Genomic DNA, 22,339 nt, shown 5'->3' with positions numbered 1-22,339 from the left:
ACGAAACGACAGCTTGCAAAGTGCTCCCGCGTTCGTTATCCAACTTCTCGTTAACATATAAAATTTAATTGTATGTGTTAAACTAATTGTAAATAAACTTGTAAGTGACTATATGCGTTCTTATTTGACCTAATAGCAAACCTCTGCTTCCAATAGAAGTAATATGGATGTGCAATAGATCAATCTGCTTAGGGGAAAATACATTTATTCCCATATGAAGTTTTGCAGTTAGCTATTTATTGATTTTTCTTTTAAATACCACAAAAAACCTACTACCTTCATAAGAAAGCAATAATATCCTTGACTATGGATCCATCTACTTCCATAACATAGTGAGTTTAAATCTGTTGTACGTAGTAGATTCTTTTCCTATCAATCTTTACTCCTGGTGAAAGATCGACATATAATATGAGAAGCCATTAAAAAAAATAAACAGAATTTTTTACAAAAAATGGCGCTGTATAAAAAAGTTATTTACATATTATTATTATTATTTGAATCCAGATCCTTATTAATGAAATATTTTAAATATCTTTGCTAAGCAGCCAGGTTTGAATAGCCTGGAAAGAACATTCTTCTCAACTTCGGTAAATTGTTATTCCAATTTCCCCAAAGCCCTCTTTTTTGATTTCATTTACAACATTTTTTATAAACGGTGATACCACAATTTTAATTCCAATAAATGATTCATTTTAATCAAACAATTGTTTTGGGCTGAATGACATCACAAAAGAAGAGCGTACTTCTGCAAACATACGACAAGACTTTGACACCCCCTATAGAGAATATTGTATAATAAAACTTTCAAGCAATGTTACATTTCTGAATGATGGCATTTCACCAGGGCTCTAGTTCCTGAAAGTGTTTTCCACTGCAAACCAGAGGAATGAAGGCACGTTTTTAAGGAGTTTGTGTGAGGACAATAACCGAATATGCCCCGGAAGAAAGCAGCACACTATAAAGGTAATAAATTTATATAACAAGGGAGATCCTATAACATGGTCTGAATTTCTAAATGATATCTCTAAGTTTACAAATTTTATACCAAGTTAACGGTCGTAAAAGGTCAAACAAAATTATTTGATATAGTCGTAGAATTTCAAAACCATGTTTAAAATAATATAATTTTGATAAACAAAAAAGAACTCAAATACTTTTAAATATTTTGTTTTATTTGCGTCAAAACAAATTCACAAGTTTGGTTAAAACATAAAATAGAAGACATTAAATACTTGGACGGGTTGTTTCATAAAATTCGAACAATTCATCAAATTTTCAACTTCATATCAGAATGGTTCTATGGGTCTGTTGCTTGACAGAATTGAAACAATAAAACTTTCACAGAGCTTAAAAATTAACGTGATCAATTGTTTACATATTGAGAAACAACCCGTACTTTGGCCTCGCGGATGTGGATGGCAATTAATATTTGACTTTCAAACAAAAATAAAATAAAATATTGATGTTAAATAAAGAAAGTTAGTAAATAAAAATAAATCCAATACATACATTGTGATATCGTATTAAAGGAATTAAGTTATTAAAAGATTCATACAAGGAAAATAACTAGTAAAATGGTGCTAGTTTAATCTTCTCCGCCTTCTTCTTCTTCGTCGAATTCACCCTCCTCTTCGGCACTGGCCTCCTGATACTGCTGGTATTCTGAAACCAGATCATTCATGTTACTCTCTGCCTCAGTAAACTCCATCTCGTCCATACCTTCCCCGGTGTACCAATGCAGGAAAGCTTTGCGCCTAAACATGGCTGTGAATTGCTCTGAAACTCTTTTGAAGAGCTCTTGAATTGCGGTGGAATTACCGATGAACGTTGCCGACATCTTCAAACCTCTCGGCGGAATGTCACAAACTGCGGTCTTGCAGTTATTCGGAATCCATTCAACAAAGTATGAAGAATTCTTATTCTGAATGTTGAGCATTTGTTCATCTACTTCTTTCATAGACATCCTGCCGCGGAAAATGGCTGCCACGGTGAGGTAGCGGCCGTGGCGAGGGTCGCAAGCCGCCATCATGTTCTTGGCATCGAACATCTGTTGGGTCAACTCGGGCACTGTCAGCGCGCGGTATTGCTGGCTACCGCGAGAAGTTAAAGGCACAAACCCGGGGATAAAGAAATGCAGTCGGGGGAAGGGAACCATGTTCACAGCCAACTTCCTCAAATCCGCATTCAGCTGTCCAGGGAAACGCAGGCAGGTAGTCACGCCAGACATGGTTGCTGAAACCAGGTGGTTCAAATCTCCGTACGTGGGAGTTGCGAGTTTTAGAGTTCTGAAGCAGATATCGTATAGAGCTTCGTTGTCAATGCAGAAACATTCGTCGGTGTTTTCAACCAGCTGATGAACAGACAGAGTCGCATTGTACGGTTCCACAACAGTGTCCGATACCTTAGGAGACGGGACAATGCTGAAAGTGTTCATAATACGATCGGGGTATTCTTCTCTAATTTTGGAAATAATCAATGTGCCTAGACCGGCACCGGTTCCACCGCCAAGAGAGTGAGTCATTTGAAACCCTTGCAGGCAGTCACAGCCTTCTGCTTCTTTGCGTACGACGTCCAGCACGGAATCAACCAACTCTGCGCCTTCGGTGTAGTGTCCTTTTGCCCAGTTGTTACCTGCTCCGGACTGGCCAAATACAAAGTTATCTGGGCGGAAGACTTGCCCGAACGGTCCTGACCTCACCGAATCCATAGTTCCAGGCTCCAGATCTATTAGAACGGCCCTAGGTACGTATTTTCCGGCGATGGCTTCGTTGTAGTAAACATTGATGCGCTCCAACTGCAAGTCTGAATCTCCGCTGTAGGTGCCCGTTGGTTCAATACCGTGTTCATCAGATATCACCTCCCAAAACTGTTGGCAAAACAAAAACAAAATTAACCGACAATAATTTATTTATCAAAAAGGGCAGATTGCCCGATTTCAGAATATTTTTTTATATCGACGTTCAAAATAAATATGATGAACGCCTGCAAACTATAATGCATATTAGAAATCGTAGACATGAAAGCATGGTTAATGAAAAAGATTCGGTTGAATATTAAAACAGAAGAAAATATTTGGTTTTACCTTTGCCCCAATTTGGTTCCCGCACTGCCCCGCCTGCATATGGACAATTTCACGCATTTTAACTTGTTAAAATTTATGTATACCACAAAATCTTTTAATTTACTACTTTTTTTTTGGAATACAAAGTTTTAATATTTCTTTAAATACGAAGATCAGTGCAATAAGAATAAAGTATTTGGTCTAATCGAGTGCAACCGTTCGAAATAGTTTTTTCTTTGTGAACAAAAGCACCTCTCTATAAAAGGAACTAAGAATAAATTATTTGAATATTATACTACTGTTTTATTTTCAAACATGTTTTAAGTGGGTACCTAAATTCAAATAAAAACCACGAACGCATTATTTACGAGAAAATAAATTATATTATTACATATTGTACATATCTTCTTTCCTATTTTTGTATTTTAATGAATACCTAATATAACAATATCAGCTCTATAGTGTTCATATTAGTTGCTCTTCTAAAACCTTATTTTTTAAACATTTCTATAGTTTAAAAACGATACTAATCAAAGAAGAAATCTATATTTTATATGGCCAAGATCAGTTTTAGTAGGTTACAGCCAAATTTGTAGTAAAAAAATATTTTTCCCTAGAAACCATATAATAAAAGTGTTAATCTTTATTTGAAACATTTGGAAAAATTATGATTTAACCCTTCTTCTTCTAACTAGCTAACTTAATTTCTTCCCCTGATGATTTCGTGTTACCAGAACTTTTACTGATTTTGTTTTTCATAATTGCTTTGCCATTGAGGTCAGTTAGCACATCTCAGCTTAACTCCCCATTGGCACCTTAGAAGCATGAAAACCTGCACCCGTAGGCATTGTTAAACAAACTTCATCCACAAAATTTATTTCTCTCTTTATAACATCTTCCCCAAGTTGGTCTCAAACAAATGGAAGGCATAACTTCCCGAGGGTCCCTCATGCTGCAGGTGTTCTAGTGCTATGTCATCCCTCCCCTTACACATCTCTTTCCCCTGCCACGCCGGAAGGAAATTTTAACGGCATCATCGGATATTAGATTTTTTCAAACATTCCGCTGATGATTTATGTGATTTTGTTTTTATTTCAAAGATAAATGTGGAAATTGCGATTTTTTTTTGAGTTTTTTCTACCATTTGTAGGTGTCACATTAGTCAACGGATTTTAAATTGAGTTTCATATTATTTTCTGCTTTCAGAGAAGAATTTATCAAAAGGAACAGATTTTTTAAGACGGACGGAATGAAAAATATGTATCTTATAATTTCTAAAAAATTTTTTAAAAGTTATACATATGTAAGCATGAAACGACGTTCACTACAAAGGACTGAACAATTTTACAATTATTTCTACGACTGTAAGTGGTCTTAAATATAACGTTACTGGCTTTTCTACACGATTTTTCACCTTTTTTAAATTATCTTCATTTTTTAAATTAAATGAATGTTTCAAATCTCTATAGCTCATGGCAGCATTTGTTTCCGATTTAGAGAGTTACATAAAAATCACAACCTAGCACATTTCATGACGCCAGATATCAGTTTTAAATAGTTGCTTTAAATTTATATGTGTGAATAGTTTGAAATTATTACCAGTAGGTACGGATAAATAAGAATAAAGAGATTCTTGCTAGAGTTAAGTAATGGAATACTGAATCGTAAGACTAAGATGGGACTGCGGGCGAATGTTCCAAACTTATCGTAGTTCAAATCAGTTTGACACTTACCTGCGATATAAATCAGTGTGCATAAAAACATTGAAATTCGTTCTCTTTTAAAAATGGATTTTCCCGCACGTATGTTTCTGCACGATTTACCAGTTCCTCACTAATCTAATTGATCCACACGTGCTGATTCCACATAGATATTGATTAGAATTCAGGTCATTCATCTTGTAATCGTATCCTGACCCGATCAAAGACATCAGTCACACATTAGGGATATTGAAGACCGGACAGATGTTTGCACTTAGCCAGGTAGATCCACCCTACCCCACCTGTCCTCGGTGGTCTGTGCATACATTTAAAGGGATGGATATTGAGGGACCCTCAAATACCGGTCAATAATAAATTGAATGGAGAGCGACGCAACGCGATTATTTTATGTGCTACTAAATAATATTAATAAAAACGTTAAGCGACGTCTAAAGGCTTATTTGAAAAAAGGTGGCAGTGGTAAACACGCTCAAAATAACCCCGGTGAAAGACCACCAAACAAAACGTTGCTTGAAATTGCTTTAATCGTCTTTTTCTGACATTATCTGAATAACCAGGTACTAACCAACCTTTATCTCCTCGTCTACTTCCCCATATGCTCCCTTTAGCCTCATAAGATACCATATTTGCCTATTTCCACTGGCTCCGTGCAGTTCGGACTGTTTGTTGGAACATATATTTTTCATAAATATTGTATGTACTAAAGCTGATGTTGCTACAACCTTCAACTGGGTCTGTATACAAGGTGTAGGGGGGTAAAGCGAACAAACTTCGGAGGCTTAGATTATGGTAGATGTAAAAATTATAAACAACCTTACACAAAAATATTTTTCTATTGAAGTATATTATTTTTTCAATACAAACAATTCAATTACTGTACATGAAAACCTCATTTAATCGTTTAAATCTCGAAAAAATATTTGTCTTTTGTACTTGTAGTACACATTTTTGATTTTTATCATCATATTTTTTATTATTTCATTGTAAAAAATAGACAAAATTAAAAGTAATGAATTCGTCTAAAAATTAGATTAGATGATTTAATATTATGTTCCTAGAATTTTGCAACCATCCCAGGATGGGTGTCTATTGTCTATCATAAAATATTTTAATATAGGCCATACACGTTTATTTTCCAAACGTTCTTAATCTGATATTCAGATTCAAAAACCTGTTGCTTTACTGACCATATATACTTGTATATAAGAGTGATTTCGTATTTTTTTATTATTTTCTTCTTGTAGATTATAATATGTTGTGAACCAATATCGTTATTATATATTATTTCTGTACCATCTGCAATTTTAAACTGTTTTTTATCTTATATATTTAACCACTCAGGCTTCATAAACATGTTTACAATGAAATAAAACAATAGCCGTCTAGCTTCATTAGCTTGTTTTCAAGCAACCGATAGGTTCTCACAAATTTCGTCATAACTACGGATTTCTGCATCTGACAACCCTAAAATAAAAAGCATATTATAAAAAACAGTCAACGCTGTACATCCTTATCTTAAATTGTTCATAGAAACAGATAATACATGCGCATTTCATTGTAAAGCGGAAATAAAACCTTTTTTTTTTTTCAAAGTGACATATTTAAGTAGTTAAGTTACCCCAATGGTTAAGTTAGCATATGAATAGGTTAGTTAGAATGTCATAGCCATTTGTTATTTTGTTAAAGATTTGTATTTTCATTTAGTTCTCCAAACTTTCTAAACAACTCCCGTGTCTCTGTATCATGCAGTATATCATGTTAAGTACACATATATGTAAAAGCTTAACAAGGCGTTTATAATAATAAATAAATATAATATATAAATAAATATCCTTCGCAAGGTTACAGAAAAGAAATTATACATTTTAAGTGTAGAAACACAACCATCACACGTGCTTTGGGTTAGCTGTAACGTGGATAAACACAAAGACACCAATCCATAGTGGTAGCCGGAGATTGCTTTTTAATGCAATGTTTGAAGATATCGGGACGGTTTCAGCACAGGGAATGAGTTGGGATTGATTTTTATAAGGAGTGAAAGGCTTTCGAGTACGTGGGCTATGAGCTATAAGGCTGTGGGTTGCCGCTGTTAAAATGATTTGACGATTTTTATCTTGCGCAAAAACAATGCGAAAGGAAATTCCGCGATGTAAAAAAAAAAGATTTCATTGTTTTTTTTAACATAATGATATTCGCACGTATATAAAAAAGGGAACAGCCTACGACCATACACATTTGTATAATTTACTTTTTTCATTTATTAATGATTTAAAGCCAAGAAAATTATATAAAATAAAAATTGTATTCCCGAAACCAATGTTTCAAAGAAAGCGACGTTAAAAATAAGAATTTCTCGGAAAAAGTATTTTGAATTCATCGAAAAATATTAATATCTTTGCATACGTTTGAGTTAGAAATTCCATAATTTTACACATTGGATTATCCGTTCTTTTTGGTACACTCTGGTTTAGACCACTTGGATTCTGAGCCAGTTAATATAGGTTCGATGATCATCAAGAATGTAGTTATTTATTTCAAAATTTAAAAATATAATTTTTGAGAAAACTTGGTACATGTAATAAAAGTAATTGCTAACTGTATTTTTTTCATATGAAACGCCCTTTTTTGATCTTTCAATATTAACTGACAATACATTTTACAAAAAAAAAACACTGCCAATAATTATATTACCCACTCACAGGCAGCACCTTTATGGGTTCCCTTTTCATACAATTTATAAATATTGATATTGATTGAATCTTATTAATTTTCTAAAAAGTAAGGGAAAAATATTGGAATTAAATAAAAAAAAATCCTGGTAAAAGCAGCTACCTTTCATAGATCAGGTTGGAATGTAGATGTGTATAGCAACGAGAAAAAGCAGACTGTCCAATGCTGGCTCTATTAAAATTTAACCAACATCGGGAATCGCAAAGTACTCAGTGCTCGGTAGAACTGCCCATTGCCCAAACTGGACCGAAGTTTGCATACGATGTTCGGATTGGACTGAAATTTCTGAAAACCCCACATTTATTTCAGTACAAAGTCCCACTAAAGGCTGCACCACTGGTTTGCCGGTGTGTGAGTGGGATTGGTCGTAAAACGAAACGAATGTATTCCAGGGGTGCATTGAGGTGTTCCTTTTAAAACTGCAGTAAGCCGGATTTTATTGGAGAATTTAAACAATGCAAGCTTTTGCAGCGGCGGTTTTACTGCAATTTGAAGGCAGTTAAATAAAGCAAGCTGTGCTTAAATATCATTGAAGGAAATGGGAAAATTTTAAAATAATAATTATAGTGTTGCTGATCAAGTGGACATTAGCTTTACATTCCAGTTTTTAGAGACATTATTACAAATTTCCGTATTTTATGTTTACAAAAGTACTGATTTCATATCTTTCCGTCGCTACATGAACAATCAAAATGCGTCATACTTATAACGTTTGTTTCTTTAAAGATTACATGTATTGAAATTGTGTTACGGTAATTGATTTTTTTTTTGATATTATGATTTGAGATTTTCACGGCCAAAGGTACTATCGTATTATTATTTTGAGGTGTTATGCCGTGTTGCGCTACCTCCTTCTTTAGCCAATGTTTCGGAAAGCGTTACATTGTCCATCATCAAGGTAGATGTGTAATCTGAACCACGATAACTCCTTGCATGATTCACACATATACATTGTCCGTTATATAGTCCTTGAATGTATATCACCAGATTAAGTATGTTATTCACTTGCCATCACGCTATTTCTTCCTGGGGCATCTCAGACGTTTTCTTCTTCTCATGTATTCTTATTCTTCTCAAACATTCTCCTGAGACTTCTTTCTCCGTCTACCCGCTCTACTTATAAATTATTTCAAAACACTATCCCAATTAATGTGTTACTTTAGGAAAAACAATATTAATGAAGTATATATAATATATGTTTGCTACGCATTAAGTACTACTGAGAAAAGGAATATGAAATATGGTAAAAAATAAAAAATAAACTGTATCCAAAACATTTGGCAAGCACATACATACGTATCTTTGTGTATCTCGTGCAAAGTATAGAACATTAATATTCATATTTAATAGTGCCTTATAAATTGACATGCTTAGATATATGTACATTATTAGACAATATAAAACTTTCTATAACAATTTGCAAACGAAAATTATTTGTTTCTTACGACCCTGCAGATGTAAATTTAAAATTACATTTGTGCACGGATTTATATTTTCCTATGTACCTTTTTGGTCCAGCATACCTTTTCTCCCCTCCTCGCAATCATCGCCTGGGGGAGGAGGGGAGAGAGAAAATGTAATTTAAATGGTTAAGAGTACTTAATTTTAACAAACTTACAACTCAAAACAAGAACAAATTGAGTTCCATGGTTGGCTATCGAGGAAATTAAGCAAAATTGAATGATGAAAACAATTTGTTGCAGGAATTGAAATGACTTTTTTTAAAGAGAGCAATCCAAACGTATAAACAATTACATACTTTACAGACTCTGCTGAAATTTTAAAGCTTTTAAGCACTATGACAATCAGACAACTTTACGCTTAATCGGCAATTCTTCAACTCTTCAAATCCAATCTCCATTTTCCCTAACAGTTCCAATCAATAATGATAACTAGATCTTCAACATACTCCCCACGGACAAAGGCATTTTCTATCATTATATATATATATATATTTTTTTTTATTATTTTAATAAAGATCATATGGGTTACATTAATACATACATATTTTGCAAAATATAATATTTAGGTTCATGATATGTTATATATAATATATATATATTCATGCCTACATCATTAATATAACCCACATAGAGTTAACTATAAAACATATAAAGTCAAACATAATGTTTCGGTGTGAATATAAACAAATCTTTTTTAACACCAAATCAAACGTACCACAAAAACATTTCCACTAATTATAATAATTATTATGTGTACTTTATGCTCTCTTTTATAATATTTTATAATTTTCCTTAACATAATATAATAAATTCAAAATAATGCTAAAAAACGTTAACACCTCAGAACAGGTTCTCTTAGTGGAGTGTTCGAGGAACACAATAATACATTATTATTATAAACTAGCGCAGACCCGTGAACAACCGCGGGTTTGTCTGAATTCTCCACAAATCAGTTCCAAGTTAGAAAATGGCGTTGAAATATTTTTTTTAAATTGCTTTCTCCAAATTCTCCAAATAACCATTTCCAATTATGAAAATGTCTCTTCAATTCAATGCAAATTTAATTTCACTGTACCAGATTTCATACATGAAGATTTCAGGTAGGAATAACTAACGCTCCGTACAGATAACCAAAATTAGTTAACTTGTTTCACCATTTAATTAATATGTAATATTAATCATTTAATGGCTTTTTAATAGACCCAACATGATTGTCATCGATGCTAAAGAACTAAATTACTGTTTAAGTAATTGTAAAATCAGATAAGTATCAAAATGCTGCCAGCTTCTTAAAAAAAAATTACGTTGCTTACAGTACCTGCACATCATTCTTACTTTACACAGAACGGTATTATACACTTTCTAAATATTATAATATATTTATGCTATTTCTCTTTAAAACCAATCCTCATGGCAAAATAGGCAATTTTGGACATTATTCTTCCCAAAAGAACTCATATAAATAGACTATGTTTTTAATTCTGTGAATTTCATGTCTCTGAAATAATTATATTCAAATATATTTAAATTTACGTATTTAAAAACCAGGATTACTGTGTACATACAAACTCTTGTCACAAGATCTTCATTACGACATATATTCTACTGGCCTACAACTAAAACGACTTTTGGACTAAGATATAACAAGCAATATTTCTCAATAAATTATTTAATCCTCCCTCTTGCAATAAAAACCAGTATGAAGTATGAAGATATGGATTATGCCTGTGACAGACCACGCTACAAGCGCACTATATTTTCGTGCATTGGCCTATTTCAGCACATCGCTCGCCATGCATTCCTATTTATTTATTTATTATACGCCCATAAGAGATTTTACAAACATTTGATACTATGAACATAACAATTCAGTGAAACAGAAATCAATATTAAATTTTGCATTTAAAATTATACAGAACCCATAAATAAGAATGGTATTATGGTAAACTTAATTCTTATTATTACTGAGGTATGTTATTATAACCTTCTTGTAACTATATTCCGTGCAGTTAAACACATCAACTACTTCTGAGAAAACATTGCCAACTGAATGCAATCTAGGTACAAGCGAGTATCTAAATGACTCAGTGCTGATATTTTTATTGCAGTGTATATTGGTAGTGTATGTGTAATAGGCCAAGCCGTGATGCGTTTAGCGTAATGTGTCGCCTACCTTATGGACACGGGAAGGAAGAATATAGATGCAATGGTGCAACCCAAAGATATTAGAAGAACGAGATATGCTATGTTGGCCGCCGGACCGTAGCCGGAGTACTACCTAATTAGGGTACTTTGAACGGTATCGGGACCTGTACGCACAGAAATCTGTTCTATGTATTAGTGCGGATACCTTAGCGCAAGCGAAGGTGTGCAGTAGTATTGGTGAACAAAACCGGCGACACTCGGCAAAACAATTCCACTCAGTACGAACTGCTCATAGCACATCTCGTTCTTCTAATATCTTTGGTGCAACCTGATTAACGACAACGTTATGTTTTTTTTCTTTTATGTTAAGTTTCCTCTTGTAATATTTTAACATTCTTACATAAACTTACTAAAAGAATTAACATGCTTCCAAAAAAACTTAACCTAACTTAACTTGACCTAATTTATAATTAATGTACAAAACCATGTACAATGTGACCTTAGAACGGGGTACCTCAATTAAGGTCACATTCTTTTCGTATTTGAATTTTTTTTTAATAATATTAATAATAAAATGTCCACAGGTATTATAAGTGATTTAATTTAACAATAATAGATAGAACCAAAGATATTAGAAGAACGAGATGTGCTATGAGCAGTTCATACTGTGCGGAATTGATTTGCCCAGTGTCGCCGGTTTTGTTCACCAATACTACTGCACACCTTCGCTTACGCTAAGGTATCCACACTAATACATAGAACAGATTTCTGTGCGTACACGTCCCGATAGTATTCAAAGTACCCTAATTAGGTAGTACTCCGCATAGCATATCTCGTTCTTCTAATATCTTTGGATAGAACTAAACGTCTATGATATATTATATAATTGAATGTCAAAATTATTGCTAATGAGAAACTAACTTTTGATGGACTCCTTGGTAGACTCCGAATTTGAAATCGCTGAGATGTAATTGATATAATATGTATCTATAAATTGTTAAACATAAACTTTATATTTAATTTCTGTGGTGAAATGAAAAAATATATAAAATAAAGAATTAAGAAATTGCTTTTAACATTATTTAAGTTGTAAGTAACTTCTTTTTTTTTAAATATGATAAAAACAATACTTTTAATAAGATTTTGGTCTAGTTATAGTTTTTTTTTAAGTGTAAGGTATAATACGCTGCTCTCTGAAAACGAATTCAAGAAAAACCCAAGGAGGACCAAATTAATACTGCACGGAGAAAACTTATTAAAAATGTATAAATAAATTATTCGTTTTCCTGTGACAGAATTCCTAACAAAGTATTAGTTAAAAGCGAATGTTTTATGAGGACGGGGGAACACATGTTCATGCAAATAATGATATTGAACAAATTTTACATTATAAATTGTGTATAATTGTAAATTATACATGAATTGAACATTCCATCATGATATTTATTAGGAAAAGAACACTTGTTCTCGATATATTCTGAAATAATATTTTATTAGGAAGTTGGCATACTATCATCTTTTTTAACATGGTCATTTTTCTCAGTGGAGTCCGGTCTTAACATAGTTAGATAATGAAATAGTAGGTATGTATACAAATACGATCTATGAATGTGAACGAAACAAGGATTGTGTTGTAGAATTGTGCGGAGATCTAGCCTTTTGCCTTTGAGGGAAAAGTGAGCACGACTAGTATAATGCTCTTTCGGGAAAAAACCAAAATAGATAGAAAATTTGCTTAAGGCGATGCCATACGTAGTAATGCAAAATCATGTGTTTTTGGTTTGAAAATTTGGTCGCCTAGAAATGTTTCAGATGCTTTAATTAAAATACATTTTGGCCTTTAAAATAATCGAGTATTTCTTATATAAGTCTTTTTATAAGCCCAGAAAAAAATAATGTAAAGGCCTCTGAAAACTGCTTTAAAGTTCAAAATCTCCTACTTACGAACCCATTTTCGGTTATGATTTTATTGTATAATTTGGCAAATTAAGTTATTTATAAAATGATCGAAAAACATTTAAATATTTATGCCTGAACATCCACAAAATAAAATAAAAGGCACTTTTCGGCCATGTTTTTTTCTTGCATAAATCAAAACAGGAGGATGGTGTTAAGCGGAAATTTAAACCTCATCGCCATCTACGTAAGGGTTGTTATTGAAAGCGGCTCAATTTAAAATACTACACGACGTAGTGCATCGCCTTAAAACAGCTTCAGTCGTATTTTAGGGCCAGATCTGAATAAATGATTACTTTCTAATCTACCATTTCCTTATATTCTTCCCTTCCGCCTCACAACACTTGCTTGAGGATGCGATAGTCACATTGATTCTGGATAGTTGGGACAGATATGACTTGTGCAAACTAACATTACGTTCTTTATTTACCAACGATGATGTTCTCATGAACTCTTCAGCGGTAAACGAATAATTACCCCATATAAATAGCTCAATGATTAGCTTGAATTCACATGGCGTGCATTAATCTCATATATTGCAGCAAAATAATATCGCTTTTATGTCCCTTCCTACAAATATTTGAAAAGCGTCACTCGCCAAGCAAAGTCAAATCAAAACATTCCCACCTCACCGGGCAGAACTTGAAAAGCTTATGTTTAAGAATCTGTTAAGGGGGAGGGAACACAAAGTGATTTGTCACCGAGTGGTATGGCGCTGCGGTTAGAATCGCCGACTGCACTCTCCGGCCGCTTTAAAGTGCCGTTCCGTGTTTATGTCAATTGATCGGACAGTATTGTAAGTCCCGGGGATTATTTCAATCCTCCGGTCGCATTCAAATTCTAATATTGTAAATATTTACCGGGGCCTGTCTGTCAAGATATTACAGTATTACACTCGGCATTGCAAGCACGCTCTTGAATATTGCATTTTCGTGTAGTGTATAACAGATGTATTACCATTATGCATACGTAAGCAGGCAATTTATGTTTGATGATATTCGTAAGCGTGACTTTCAAAATATTGAAAACTGAATATATGTAGACGGGTAGATACTACGCTAATGCATCGTGCATCATTTCCATGGCACCGAACTCAATTAAAAGGTTTGTTTAATCTTTTAGATTTCTTTGTTTTTAGGGTGATTGGTGACAGAACAATACCCAATTTTCTTTCATGCGTTATAAATCAAATAAAAAAATATTGAACCTGAAAAACTCTGACTCGTTATTACTTATCGTTAAGAATGATCGTGTTACTACACTCCTAAATTGAGGAGGCCATATTATCTGCAAATGGTTCTCTATAGTAAGGGCATTTAACATACAAAATAAACTTAATAATTAATTATAATAAAAATATTTTATTTATAGAGACGACTATTGGGGTTTTATTTAGATGCCCACGCCTACACAGATTTAAATATCATCATAAAGAATGTAAATGTATGATCAAGTAATAATAATCTTATAATCATAATAAAAATAACATGAAAACAAACTGTAGTGTTTATTTGCTCTAGAAAGCAACGTTATTATGTAAACAACAATTTATTACGGATAAGATTATAAATAAGAGGTAACTTTAAGTATAAAAATGTTACATGTGAAGTTTTAGTATTTTGTGATAAGCGTTAAAAGAAAGTTGCTAAAACTGTCTGTAAGTGACATTGAAAGTGTCGATGGTCAATGCAGAATCATTAAGCAGTTGAGTCGCACAGTTGATTGTTGCATTCTAATAGGCGGAAGTCACTTTCGGAGCATAAAAAAGTGCTTGTGATCTTCCACGAGTAGGTACATATTAGTTAACCACTTTCAACATGAGTTCCCGCGATAAACTAAAAAATGTTTACATAAAAATATTTTTCGGCGGGGTCTAAGGTGTCGAAAACAAGCATTCCTTTTAAGAACAAGGGTGGATATAGGTATGGATAGTATGAATATATATTTTTTATGTGACACCTCACAAAAGCGCCCCAGTCTGTACAGTTAAAAGGCAGGGGAGCTAAGTTGAACCCGGTTGGGCAAGGTTGTGAGGCAGGTTAAGGTAGGGGCAGTAGGAAAGGATTTATTTATTTAGGCCCGGATTACATGAAGGAAAAAAAAACAGATGCCGGTAACTCATTCCACATACGAAGCGTCTTACGTAAATCGAGTTGAAGAAACAGCCTGTTCTCATGAAGACAACATCAACTGTGAACGGGAGTTCCGCTCGTAAACGTCGGGTTTCACGCACGTGCACCGGTGCACCGGGGATCAATGCTGGTAGCTCCTTAGAGCAGGCTCCATTAGAACACCTGTAGAATAGACTCAGCATGCCCATATTGTGGCTGTGTGCAATCGGTCTATTAACAATGGATTGTCAATCAGACGGACTGCCCTCCTTTGCACACACTGAGGTAGGTTTATCAAGTATTATGGGGCTCCAGCCCAGAGGTGGCTCCTAAATTCAATTGATTGGCTTTCTTGAGATTTGTATGGGGTTAGCAACTGGTTATTAGGTGAAGAATCAGCTAACCCTATACAAGAAGCCCAGTGTTTTGGAAGTAAGATTTACTGGGCTTTTATATTATAGTCCACCAGACAGTCATCCTTCATTTGAAGGTAACGAATAAACCTCTTTTGTACTTTTTCTATTTCCAGGATATGATTTGGTTCAGAAGGGGCTTAAATATATTCCAGGATATTCCTAGACTGCGAACAAGTGCTTCTACAAGTTCTCCGTGTTGCTATTCCATTAGTAAATGATTTCGCATTACAAAGAAAAAATCAAAGCATTTTGCTGGCGTTGAAGACAATGTCAGATAATATGTGGGATTTGAAAGAAAAATGTCTCGAAAGTCGTTTTTCCGTATTAATTTACGTTGATTAATATGTTAAAGCAACAGGATTGTATGTCTGGATCTTTTAATTATAACGACACTGCATTTCTGAATGCAGTTTCGTTATGGAAGTTCAGTTGTCGTTTTATAAAGTTCTTCACTTCCCACAATTTGACAAAAAAATGAAGATAGAATCGATGTGACTTTTAACAAATACCCTATAATATTAGTAATATTTCCAACTTCTGACGTTTCCCGTACATTATGATGGCAACGTGCCATACAAGCGTCTCCTAGTGACATGAGTTGTGCACCTTGGTTTTCTCTCATACATTTTAATGAATTTCATGTGAAATTACATTAATAAATTACTGTTTTTGTTGCTTCTATTTACTCTGTTTTTGATGGCTTATAATTGTTATAAAATATTTATATGATTGTGACAAAATTTCTACATATTTAACACGAAATGGCTTCTTCGTCAGTTTTCTCTTTCCCATCTCCTCCCCCTCCCACCCCTCAGCTTCAAACGTACCCCTTATTTAGGGATGTCATAGTCTCCGTGGCTCCATACAGTTGGGAATACTTGGAACTTTCTGTGGCACTTACAAAACAAACGTTGCTTTATCTGCATTTTCTTCACAATCTTGCTATCATAAGAAAAGAATTGTAAATAACAAATTCATAATCTACCAAGCGAAATCAGTGCTTTTCCCCAATTTACTGCCAAAGAAAGGTTATTTTTTGCTAAATGATACACATTCACTGAACGTTAAATTCACAAATTCATCATTCTTCATACAACACCTTTCTAAAAAAACAACAAACGTCGTGTTTTTCCGCTCTTTGATTCGAACAAAATGCCTATTGTGGAATAAAACTCCCGCAATCTAAATATTAATTAAGGAAGTTAGCCTAAATAATAAAGTTTGACGCAGAGTAGCGGCGAACGATTGGGTCTTTGTGCATTAGTTATTAATGGTGATATTTCCCTGAAAAGTGGAAACTCGTATCGAAGAAAGAGCACAATCGCTTCTATAGTAATAAGGCAATCGATTCGTTTAGAAAGCATTCCTTTCAAATGAAATAATACTATTATGCGAATATAGGGAGAAGTCTTTTCTGGCCGAACGAGTTCTAATTATTCTTCCCGCGAATAAATGGCCTAGGATCTTTTGTTCTGCGGAAGGGTTGCCAAGGGAATCCTAGTTCCCCCTCCTATAAGGCGCCATAGAATCCCAGATATCTCCTCTCCAGCATAATTATTGCGTAAATCAATCAATTGCAGATTGCAGATAACAATATTATAAATGAACGGGGAATTATTTGTAGACAAAAACGCGCACCGGTTCCATACATTTATCGAGAGGACTTGCTGTAGGGCTAACTTTGTTCGTTCCAAGTTAGACTCTTTCATAAAACCGTTTTTGTCCAAATTGGTCCATTATTGAACAGAAATATTTTACTTACTACGAGTTGTTTCAGAGAATTTAAACAATTTCTCAAATTTCAAAGCTAATTTTTAAATTCTGTGAAAAAAAATTCATGTGCTGTTATTTTATCAGTTCTGTTAAGAAACTAGCCTATAATGATATAATAACAGAACTTGAATACGACTTTCACAGAACCCGAAAATGACCTTTATAATTTGACGAATTGTTCTAATTCTGTGAAACGATGGTCTGTTTGTTGGTGTTTACATTATTTACCAAACGTCATCAAACTTAATAATTTTTTTTTAATTTTTTTATTCAAGTTTTTCATTGTTCTACCTAATTACACATACACATCCACACATTGTAGACATCTACGTAAAAATTAAAAAAAAAGCATGTTATGCAGACTTATTGTGAAGAGTTAGTTCATCCAGAGAACCCTGTCCCTGTACGACCAATCAATTTTTGGGAGGTTCAGTTTTAATAAATCGGCAGGTACGGATATCCAGGAAAAATATGGAAAAAGGTAGATCTGTAATGTTTGTTTAAAGCCAGTTATGCTAAAAATGTTTTGATTAATCTTAAAAAGCTTGTTGAGTTGTCTACTCGATATGAATTTTAAGGATCTAAGTATTACTTCACGTATATTAACTCTAACAACTACTAAAGCGTTACAATATGTATAGCCTGTGGGAAATAAAATATTGACTCCCGTGCTTTTGCAGCGTTTTATCGATGTTTGATTCGGGTACTGCAACCACAACTTCAACTTTCCCTGGAATCATCGTGTCGTTGATTTCAAGGATAAGTACACAACCAGAGCGCTTAACAACTCCGAAGTTTATAAAAAAGGGTTTTTGCGATGTTCGTTTTGTCTTTTGCTATACTACACTATGCGTAAAATAGTCAATAGACTTTTATAATTAATTATAAATGATTTAAAAGAAGCATCGGACAACCGTTCACACTCTTTTGTAGTTCTTTCATCTCGTTCTCTTTCATACTAGTGCAAAGTTGTTACACTTTTTTTCGGATGGCTTTGCGAACTAAGAAAATAGTTTTAAGAAATTAATTTGCGTTGTTATTATTTCTAACCTATAAATAAACTAGCAATACAGCCTCTGCACACACAATAGATTTCTACAACTACTTAACAGCCCAGTGCGAATGTTAAGCGATAACGCCGTTGACCACACACGAGTGAGATTAGCTCTTGTGGAGCGCTGATTCCCCCAGATCCTCGCCAATCCTGTTAATCCTTTCCTTGATCGATCGCTTCCTCTCGCGCTGATCAATCCTGTTGCCACGCATTAGCGACAACTACTACACGTATCTATAATGTGCTTGGTGGGGTTCGAACGTATCACATTTTGCAACTGAATTATTCAAACCTTAAATCATTCTGTAAGCCGCTGTTATATTTGATAAACACATCGATCTATATAGAATGGAATGTGCCTAGTTTGGTTGTCTTAGATCATAAAGTTAACGAAAAATTTTAGAAGGAGAATAAACACGTATGCGCACTTTAAATATTTAACAAAGGTTTCCAAAAAACGTTTAGTTTTCTGATTATCACACAATATTCTAAATTTTATCTCGAAGTTTCATTGTCCACGCTATCATTTTACGATATGATTGAGTTCATCAATTTAAGCATACATTTTTAAACCGTGACTTGATTCGTTTAGAATTTCCACCGGTATTGAAAAACGTACAAAAAAGCAAAATAATTACATTAGATTAAAACAAATCAAACATTTTCTAATTATTAGATTCCACTAAGTATGTGTTAGATAAAGCAACCACAGATAAGCACAGTGGCGGTTTGTGCAATAAAGCAGGGTAGGCTATGTCTCCTCTAAAATAAAAGAAACATTGAGAAAAAGTTACACTTATCCATTCATTTACAATGTAGTATAAGAAAGCCTTAGTTACTTAATTTTAAATATTACCAATTTACAGATTATAAAAGCCTAAATAAAGCTACTTCAATTTAAGCATTACACCTTTAATTTTTAGAATTTCCCTAGGACTGGTTGTCTTTATAATATTATTTGTAACCCATCTTATATCAGTACGCGAATTCCCGTTCGCTGAGCTACTAACTATTAAACACAATTCAGTAGCTAGTCCGGAGGCAGCCGCAAGGCCCGCTCGGTGAACCGGTACTATTTTTAATGTACAGTTAACGGTCGATCTTTTTGTTTTTCGAGTAACTAACTTATTAATATTTAATTTACATTAGGTAGGTATTATTATAGTTTGCGCCGGTAGTTAAATTGATAGTAATTACTAGTTTAATTCATATACTTATCATAGATTGACGTTAGACTTAGGTTATTAATTTATTTGTGTTATAATTTAATCCAGATTATTGTGATAGTTTGACATAATACTTATTCGATTATACTTTTGCGGAGGTGAATATTTGAAAAGATAAAATGCAAGACTGCGTTCGAGAAGCCAAGAGAAATATTAGGTATTTAATATTGTGATCACCGAGTATTTTTTACGTTGATTTGGTCTTCCATTATTAAGGTTTGTTGGTACCTATGTAGGTATACATACGTAATACTAAAAACGTATATTTGTTCCCCCATAGTTTTCTATCTCACAAACCGCTACTGAAAACAGAACAACAAAAAAACACTTATAAATGTATATAATGTAAAAAATATCCATCCCCAAGGCTTTGAATTTTGCTTACACTTCTAATAAAAAACACAAATCTGACTGAAATATGTATTAAACAGATTTTTGCTTTGCGTTGTTTTCAATATCGATACATCAAAAAGTAACCGCGTGGCGGCCACAAGGGGTTTGTGCAGGGCCCAGATTTCGGGGGGGGCAAATATTATTGGAATTGATCTGTTTATGTTTGTTACACCGAGGTTATTGGATTCCTCGCGTCTGCCGAGCCAGGAATGCCAATAGTTTGTAGGTAAATAAATAAATATATTGCTGGAAAATGCACCCACGCACTGCGAGGCACTCCGCACTCAGCCCAGTCTCAAAGGTATTCTTTCTCTTGCACGAAATTGAAAATTCTTTCATGTTGCAAGATGGCGGCGACCCTTAGGGTGTATTAATTTTAAAGAATTACAAATATGTTGCGATATTGTTTTGAAGAGCTTTAATAGGATTGTAATAATGCCTGTAGACTTTATAAGTATTTCTTTACAAAAGCCGTTTCAGAATATTATTCTCGAAAACAAAACAATTAATATTTATGATTCATGTCTGCTGGCTGCAATAATATTATTCTCCGCTACAAAATAACTCCCAGATGGAATTACACATTTTATCCAAGAACTGTAATCATTTTTTTTTAAATTCAGTAACGTTTCGTGGTGACCTCCGTGGCTGAGTGGTCAGTTCCTTGGTTCTAAACTAACCAACTAACTAACCAACACCATCCATTTTTCCGCAAGGGTAGGCAGAGAGGACGGACCGCCAAATAACTCGGTCTTGGCACACCCTCCTTGCTTTATTCACATTCATAAATCGTCTCATATATACTCTTCTCTTATTCTTCTGACTCTTAACATGGCTTGACTGAAATATCTTGTTCACTTGATCGTGCCATGTCTTCCTCGGGGGTCGCCAACTTCTTCTACCATTAGCGCCCTATCTTAATCTTACTCATTACACTTACATCAACCTTGCTTTCATTGCAAATCTCCATATTTCTCACAAGGTTTTACCGCACCTATGCCTCAAGGATCTCATTTTTACAGCATTCAATCTGCTTTCGTCCTTCCTCTGCCTGTTCCATGCCTCTCAATACACTCCATTGTAGATTGCTGGCTTCGCAGTTTTAAACAATTTTTTATTATCGCTAACCATCTCCATTAAAAGAGTTTCCTATATTTACCCTTCTTTCAATATCTCTTTCCCTGGTTCTGGGACCGGTAAAAAACGAATTCAGTTCCCTTGTCCATTTAAATATTTTTTGTTATATTTTGCATCTAGTTCTAACCAAGACAATCTTCTTAGCAACGCTCAATATTATATCGTCAGTTAGGTACTTTATCTATATACAAGGGTATAGATTTAATATGCTGGTTACATACTCGTATAAGGTCGTTTGGGTATTAATGATTGGTTGATAAAATATACAAATATATCGGTGGCTACCTACACACCCAGGAAATTTTATATCGTGGTTAAATCAAAAGAACTATTTATTTTTTTAAGACTTTAAATCAGTTGACTATCAGTTTTTCCATATACTAACTAACAAAATTGGACTAAACGTATTTGGTATTTAATTATTTGTGCCAAAATTAGAACTGGACCATGCAGTTAATCCTACCAAAACATATGTCCCTAAATAGTTAAGCCTTTGGTAATTTGTGTTTGTATTCGGTGTCGCACAGCTTATGGAGTGTTGTAGTAAACATGTATGTTATTTTAACAACCACAGTGCGTTAAGGTTGAATTTTCACGGAAAATTATTGTTCGGCATCAGAAGTATAGACTCATTATAATTATGTTGTTTTGCTGACGCAACATGTAATATAATTAAGCCCCTCTCCGGAATAATTTTGCAACCAACAAAACTATTTATGAAATAATGTTGGGTATGTTATTATGCATATTTCAAGGTAGGGTCAGTGGTAATGAACACAAATTTAGGCTTGTGGCAGCATTTCAAAGATTTTGGTTTGCTGAAGAATGGTGTACGTGCTTTCTCTCAAAGTCACGGAGCGTGGTTTAATTCATAGGAATAAAGGGAGAAAACTGACATCTTATGTTTTAAACTGGAAAGACATCAAGACCATGAAGCTGACGGAGGAAAGTCGCACATGTCCGGAAAAAATATTATTTAGCCTGCTTTTAACCAGTCGAGACATTTTAGTGGAATAATGTTTAAAGTTGAACTCACGAAAATATCTTGAACGTACCTAAATCGTTTGATTTATTCATATTGTTATTTGCTCCTTTGCTCAAATACCTAAACGACATGTTAACATTTATTTTTATGAGCGTTCTTCAATGACAT

General features: G+C 34.0%; 1 protein-coding gene across 1 annotated transcript; it reads right to left on the bottom strand.

The window, feature by feature from the left end:
* Positions 1-1,585: 1,585 nt before the first annotated feature.
* Positions 1,586-3,139, bottom strand: LOC149423595 (tubulin beta chain-like). The gene is made up of 2 exons (XM_089632034.1): positions 3,083-3,139; positions 1,586-2,866 (listed from the first exon to the last, which is right to left on the bottom strand). Exons 1-2 carry the CDS (start codon positions 3,137-3,139, stop codon positions 1,586-1,588), a joined length of 1,338 nt encoding a protein of 445 aa, XP_089488160.1.
* Positions 3,140-22,339: the final 19,200 nt, after the last annotated feature.

This window comes from Hesperophylax consimilis, chromosome 5, assembly GCF_061612785.1.
Source record: "Hesperophylax consimilis isolate HC1 chromosome 5, BYU_Hcon_1.0, whole genome shotgun sequence".
NCBI lineage: Eukaryota > Metazoa > Arthropoda > Insecta > Trichoptera > Limnephilidae > Hesperophylax > Hesperophylax consimilis.
The sequence above is the reverse complement of the archived record's forward strand: the minus strand, read 5'-3'. Positions and strand labels throughout refer to the sequence as shown.

Excerpts from the sequence above, each read along its gene's own strand:
- LOC149423595 (XM_089632034.1), bottom strand. The coding sequence starts at position 3,139 with ATGCGTGAAATTGTCCATATGCAGGCGGGGCAGTGCGGGAACCAAATT. Across the intron at positions 2,867-3,082 it reads GGAACCAAATTGGGGCAAAG|TTTTGGGAGGTGATATCTGA; the intron begins GTAAAACCAAAT and ends TTTTGCCAACAG.